The 6,462-nt window shown below is 38.9% G+C and overlaps 1 protein-coding gene across 1 annotated transcript; it reads right to left on the reverse strand.

Annotated features, from left to right (window-relative positions):
- Positions 1–5,377: 5,377 nt before the first annotated feature.
- On the reverse strand, positions 5,378–6,124 carry LOC130736072 (pollen-specific leucine-rich repeat extensin-like protein 4). Its single transcript, XM_057587923.1, has one exon. The coding sequence runs from the start codon at positions 6,122–6,124 to the stop codon at positions 5,378–5,380; it is 747 nt and encodes a 248-aa protein (XP_057443906.1).
- Positions 6,125–6,462: the final 338 nt, after the last annotated feature.

The raw sequence follows: 6,462 nt of genomic DNA on the forward strand, positions 1-6,462 counted from the left end.
GTTTAGTTTTGTACCTTGATGTTAAGAGTTACCTATGAACTCTCTTTATGTTAAATTTTGGAGTTGAAATAAATCCGCTGTGCTATGCATATGATGTTGCGACATTAAAGTTGGAAAATTTATATATTTATTATGAGCATGACAGGTGTTTTGATTTATGTTTCTAGAGAATAAGTGTGACACCCTCTGTGTTATGCATTTTACTCTGATTTATGATATATTATTATGCGGGGTGGCCCGTGGAAGCACAACATACATATATATAAGAGAAAGCACACAGCTATCAGGAATGCTTGCATAATTAACCCATAACTATCAGTTTAGAATGATGACTAACCTGCAAAAACTTTCTCTTCTGACTCCAATGCCGAGGCTCAGGTACGATATTGCTATAAGATTTCAAAAACCCCAGCAACTTTGGGTCTGATGCAGTAGCATCCCACACCTGGAAAATGAAAAAGAAACTACCAAGCATTTCCAAAATGGCCATGATGCCAAACTAATAGAAAGAAGCTGAAACCAAATTAAACCTTTCAGTACAGTTCTCAAAAGGAAGACGTCAGTAAAAAAATGGATAAGCAGCAAAAATAAAATAAGCATGTTACATATTATCACAACTTTTTCTTGTTTGAGATGCCTTTCATTTTTAGCTCATTATCATTTTCTTCTTCATCTTTGGAATCAGAATCAGCCTTCTTATTAGAAAAAGCATTATATAATGACAAAAGTAATACTTTCAAGCTTAATTGAGCGATGCTTCCATTCACAAAGGGACATGAAAAAGCAATTGTAATTCTTCCATTCAATCAATCAAGCAATCAAAATATCGGATAATAAAGCAATGTAGTTCAACAAATATTGGACATGCATAGATCTTGATCCACAGAAAACACCAATATATTTTGCCAAAAGACACATTTTCCTAAAAAGAAAGGCACTCACACAAACAAAACTGCAGAAAGCCCATTAAACATGAATTCACTTGGCCAAAGACCATCTTTTCTTCAATGAAAGCTATAAATTGTCAACTGCAGTAAGAAGCCAAACAATGGGTAAAATAAACCTCACCTGGCTAAAACTTTGACCCAAAGCCAAGTAGAAAATAATAATCCTTCACCATGTTTAGCAATCTGTTTGCAATAGTAAGACCTGTACTCAACACCCAATGCATGAAGTACCCAAAACAATATCAATCTTGGAAAAGAGGAAAAATCATTCACTTAGACTTTAAACCCCACTCTCAAGTACTTCTTCCTCAATTTCGCCCCAATCCATGACAGCTTGAAACTTTGTGGAAGCACCTTAACTCACAAAATTTTAAATCTTCAACCTTAATTTCAATGGAGCTCCTCAAAGACAACAATCTTCAACATCACCTTTCGTAAACAATACATTAAAAACTGGAAGCAAAGTCCATCAATTTTCTTCCTTGGGCTTCATATATACTTTTATAGCATGTTTGGACCAACTTATTTTTCTCCAGAATCATTTCTGGCACAAGGAGAAGCTGCTCACTAAGCTTTTTCCTCAATTTTTTCTCCAGAATCAATTACAGAAGAATTTCCAAACATGCTCAAAATACTATTAAAAAAAAGGGGTACCAACTTTTTTTATGGGCAAGCGGCTCTGCTAACTTGGTATTAACAGAAGAAGTCCACACCATTTATTTCCATGAGTAATGTGCAAAAACCATCATCAAAATATGAATTCAAACAACTAACTATACAATGACCTTGAGACATTCACCAAAAACAAAGGAAATGAAGCTTTCAAAATCAAAACAGAGACCCCAGTGTCACCAAAGTGAAATGAAACAGATACAAAATCATGTGATCATAAACTTTTCCTGTTCAAAAGTAACAATATGAATTAAAACAACTAACTATACAATGACCTTGAGACATTCACCAAAAACGAAGGAAATGAAGCTTTCAAAATTAGAACTGATCAAAACTATATGGAAAACTCAAACTGTGACTTTCACTCTTAAAACGAAACTGAATCAAAAGCCATAACATTTATTAAACTGGGCTGGTTACCTAGCTGGGTATTACATGGTAAGTCCAAAATGCTTTTACATTAAGCGCACATGAGTGGAAAAACATATTTAAATGTAATTGCAGCATTTTGATGGAGACCAACAATTACTTACATCCAAGCCACCCAAGTCGTGTTCATGTTCCGATTGGTCCATTTTCCTGTGAACCTCATATACTCTCTCTCTCTTCTCATCCGCAACAACTCAGCCTCAGTTAGATTTTTCTCCAACTCTGCATCCAACCTTGCTTATGAAATTGATGAACCTATATAAAACTTGTAACAAACTCTGAAAATTAATATCAAACTGAAATAAACCCTTATAACATGAGATATTGCAGCTAAAGGAGGAACATTTACCTGTGCCACATTTATTTGGAAGCACTTAGGCCACTTTCAGCAGTGTATTTGTACAATGACACACCAAGCAGAAAACCAAACCCTTTTCAAACCTGGAATGCAGCAAGCAAAATTCATTTGTAAAACATATTACAGTCATCTGTAAAACACATTACAGTCCAAATGCAATACTTATATAAATCTTATATTGAGAAAGATAAGGAGAAAAACATGCAGGTGGCAACTAATTGCAACCTTCAACATCATGATCTTTATTTCATGTAACCTTTAATTGAAAGAAGATGCATTGTTATTATAATATATCAGGTAAGATAATGGTTAATTAAATTTAGTGAAAGACGGTCTAAAATTGAAGAATCTCACTCGCCTATGTTGAGAAAGACTTTTCTTACCAAAATCATTAAAAGGATCTCCTATGTTGAGTCAAAATGTAAAAACTACCATTTTGGACCTGCATTAAACAGGAATATGCTTCTTCTGCTCTGCAGTCATCTCTGTTCTGGAGATCTTCTTGCCATCACCATCAACTTGACGCTTGTAGCCATCCACTATAATATCCCAGAGATTTGCATCAAAGCCCAGAAAAAAAACTTTCAATCCTGTCTGTAATACCCCGATTTCCAGGTGTCACTTTAGTAACCAAAAATAACCTTTACGCGGAAAACATGTATTTTTTTTTTTCATTTGATTCCTTTTAAATCAGGCAATAGAAAATAAAAACATAGCTCAACCACTAAACTAACCAATATACATCAAATATAAACATGTACAGCCTCAGCTGCACTTCCACGTCACGCGCACTCGGAGTGACTCCAAAGTAGTGTGCCCGTAGGCAAATATATACAGACCCAGAAGTGTGAGCAAGAAAGTTTATAATTACAACCCACTAGGAGAAAGTCGGCCTCAAAATGGCCTAAGCAAAGACCCCTATGGTCCGACTGACCCACTGTGATCCCTCAGTAAAAGAACCACATAAAAGTCATGCGTCGGGAACCTACCCTGTCCCAAAAGCAAAACGAATCAGAGCTCTACACAAAACGTGACGCCTGCCTAAACCAACCCTCCCAGTACCAAGTCCACAGCGAACTGAAGTTGGCAAGTTGAAGCTCAGCTCCATGCGTCGTAAAACTCCTTTCGTCAGACATCCACGCTCGTCAGTCCGGTCCTCCATGACCCTTCCCCGGTACGTCGCTCGATGACCCACAAGATCGATCACCCAAGCGGTGGGGGCATGTCAATCAACCAGCTCAAACCTGATCCCCCCCGAGGGAGAGACCATCGAAACCCAATCCACCGTCGACGTCTGGCAGCAGGCCGACCGCCCAAACACAAACATGAAACCAAAGCCAAGGCGCTAGGGTCAACTCACGGAAATAAGTAGATATACACTCAACATGTGATATGGGGTATAGATATATGATATATATATATATATATATATATATAAACAATCCTAGCATGTTATGGCTCTAACAATGCTTCAATAAATCAAACAGCACACAATTCCAGTCAGAATGAATGTATGCGTGAAATGCAATCAATATGATCCGGATTGTGACGCGTTCCCGTTCGCCACAAGTGAAGCATTCCCGTTCTTCACTATGGAAGAACCATTCCCGTTATTCATTCTTGGTGAACCATTCCCGTTATTCACCATATGATGAACCATTCTCGTTATTCATCATTAATGCATTGGTGAACCATTCTATTCACCATGAGATGCACAGGTGAACCATTCCCGTTATTCACCCGATTGATGCAATATGGTTAGCCAAACATCGAATCGTCCTCACCACATAAGTGTTTAGCTCAAACCCAAACTCAAAACAAACCCAAGAGTTAGTGTCGGTCAATACAACACAACTCGGAGTTAGTGTCGGTCAATACAACACAACTCCCACAACAAAACCCACAATCAAAGCCAGAGTCAGTGTCGGTCAATACAACACGACTCGGAGGTAGTGTCGGTCAATACAACACAACTCGAACAACAAAAACCCAGAGGTAGTGTCGGTCAATACAACACAACCCCAACAACAAGAGTACTAAAGTACTCAGGAGTTTAGTGTCGGTCAATACAACACAACTCCAACAATAAAACCCAAAATCAAAGCCCATAGTTAGTGTCGGTCAATACAACACAACTCGAATAACAAGAGTACTAAAGTACTCGGTGACTTTCAATCATCACCATAGCTCACCTCAGTGGCTTTCCCCAATTCCAAAACCCACAACAAAAGTCGACTTTTCCCCGTCTTTTGCAATTATTTTCCCTTTAGTTCCCTATATTTATTCGTTAATAAAAACGTTCCGAATTGGATTAGTCAAGTTATGAGTTTATTCCTCAAAGTCTAAGTCTCCCAAAGTCTCTAGTTTTCGAAAGTCTAATCATTCTAAGTTTCCAAAGACCAACCACCCAAAAGAAATTTTCCGGGGAAAGTCTAAGAATACGAACAAATGGCTAAGTCTCAAAACTCAAGTTTGAACTTGCCTAGGGTTGTTCATCCAACCCGAAATATCAAAGATCACCAGATCAATGAATCCCCACTCCGAAGTCGCGTCAAAGCGCACAATCCAACAATATCACAATATCACAAGTTATGGAAAAGCATCATAACATCAACTCATCATCATAATCAACATCAGATAAAGCATAAGTCGAATTTATCGACGCCTATCATACAATCATAGCTAATATGTAAGTTGCCCTAACCTCGAGCTGCTCCAGTCTCGTGGTTAAAGTTCCCTTCACACGATTGCTCTGCAACACCCAAAGTTCCTTCAACTGAACCTCGGAGAAAACAAAGCAGAATCCAAACAAAATCGATTAGTTCGATCGCCATACAACTCATAAACGATAGACAAAGCATTAAAGCTTCAGAATATAACAATCGCGTACAAAAAGACAAGTTTTCGACTATTGAAGTAGCAAACCCAGCATCACTGCCGCTTGGCCAAGCATCCAAGTGCAAAGACGATCCTAGTCTTCAGCAACCAAGTCTGGTTTCTCACTGAGGTCAGTGCGACCTTGCACATTGAGAACCCTTAAAGATGCTTCATGATTAAATAAGTTGATGCAATCAAGCAGGGTGTTTGGTCTGGGTTGGGTATAGGGAACAATGGAAAGATGGGTTTCAGGTGAAGAGGGATGATTGCTAGTTGTAGCTTCAGAAACACCATGAGATGAACCAATTTGCACAGTTTGGGGTTCAGAGTTATTGGTCTCAGGGTTTGGATGAGAAACTTCAGTCTCAGGATTTGGAGATTGGTCAGAGACAGAGTTTTCATTTGGAGGTGGAGGAGAAGGAGGACGAGGTGGTGCTACTGAAGACAAAGGGACTGCATGGATTGGAAAATCAGGAGCTTCCAGAGGTTCTGGCCTTGGTCCAGAGTAGCGGTTTGGACTAGGAACAGTTAAGAAATGTTCAGGAAGTTCTGAAACTCTTTCTCTGGCAAGTTGAAAGAATTGGCGTGAAGCTTCAGATTTATTTGAAGGAGAGGAAAATGGAACATTTGTTGGAAAAGAGACTGAGGGAGCAGGAGAGAGAATTTCTCTATCAGAGGGTTCCTGATTTAAGTGATTAGAGGGTTGAGGCTCAGAGTTAGACTTTTCAACAGTTGGTATCTCTAGAGCTTGTGTCTCAAAAGCTTGTGGTTTAGAGGTTTGTGGAGTGTATGGAAGGATTATGGGTGAGGTTGGTGTAGTGGACTTAGGGGTTTGAAGCATTTTCCAGAGGGGTTCTTCCTCAATGGAAGGTTGAAAGAATGAAGCCCTAGGTGGGGAATTGTGTGAAGTGGGTTGATCAATTTTGTTGGGTTCAAGGTTGGAAACAACAGGAATTGCATCAAGCATATTTAAATCATCATCATCAGAAAGAACAATAAACTTACTTGAAGCTCTGACTGCAGATCTAGTGACTCTGGTAGAGATTGCAGGTTTCAGATGAATGAATTACGTTGCAATTCTGACCTTCTTTGCCTTTTTCTGAGGTGGTGGTTCATCATCATCATTATCATCACCATCAGAGGGATCTTGTGTCTCAGAGGGTTCCACTTGCTTTCTCT

This window comes from Lotus japonicus, chromosome 2 (assembly GCF_012489685.1).
Source record: "Lotus japonicus ecotype B-129 chromosome 2, LjGifu_v1.2".
Lineage (NCBI taxonomy): Eukaryota > Viridiplantae > Streptophyta > Magnoliopsida > Fabales > Fabaceae > Lotus > Lotus japonicus.

Coding starts and splice junctions, on each gene's coding strand:
- LOC130736072 (XM_057587923.1), bottom strand. CDS start 6,124: ATGCTTCAAACCCCTAAGTCCACTACACCAACCTCACCCATAATCCTT.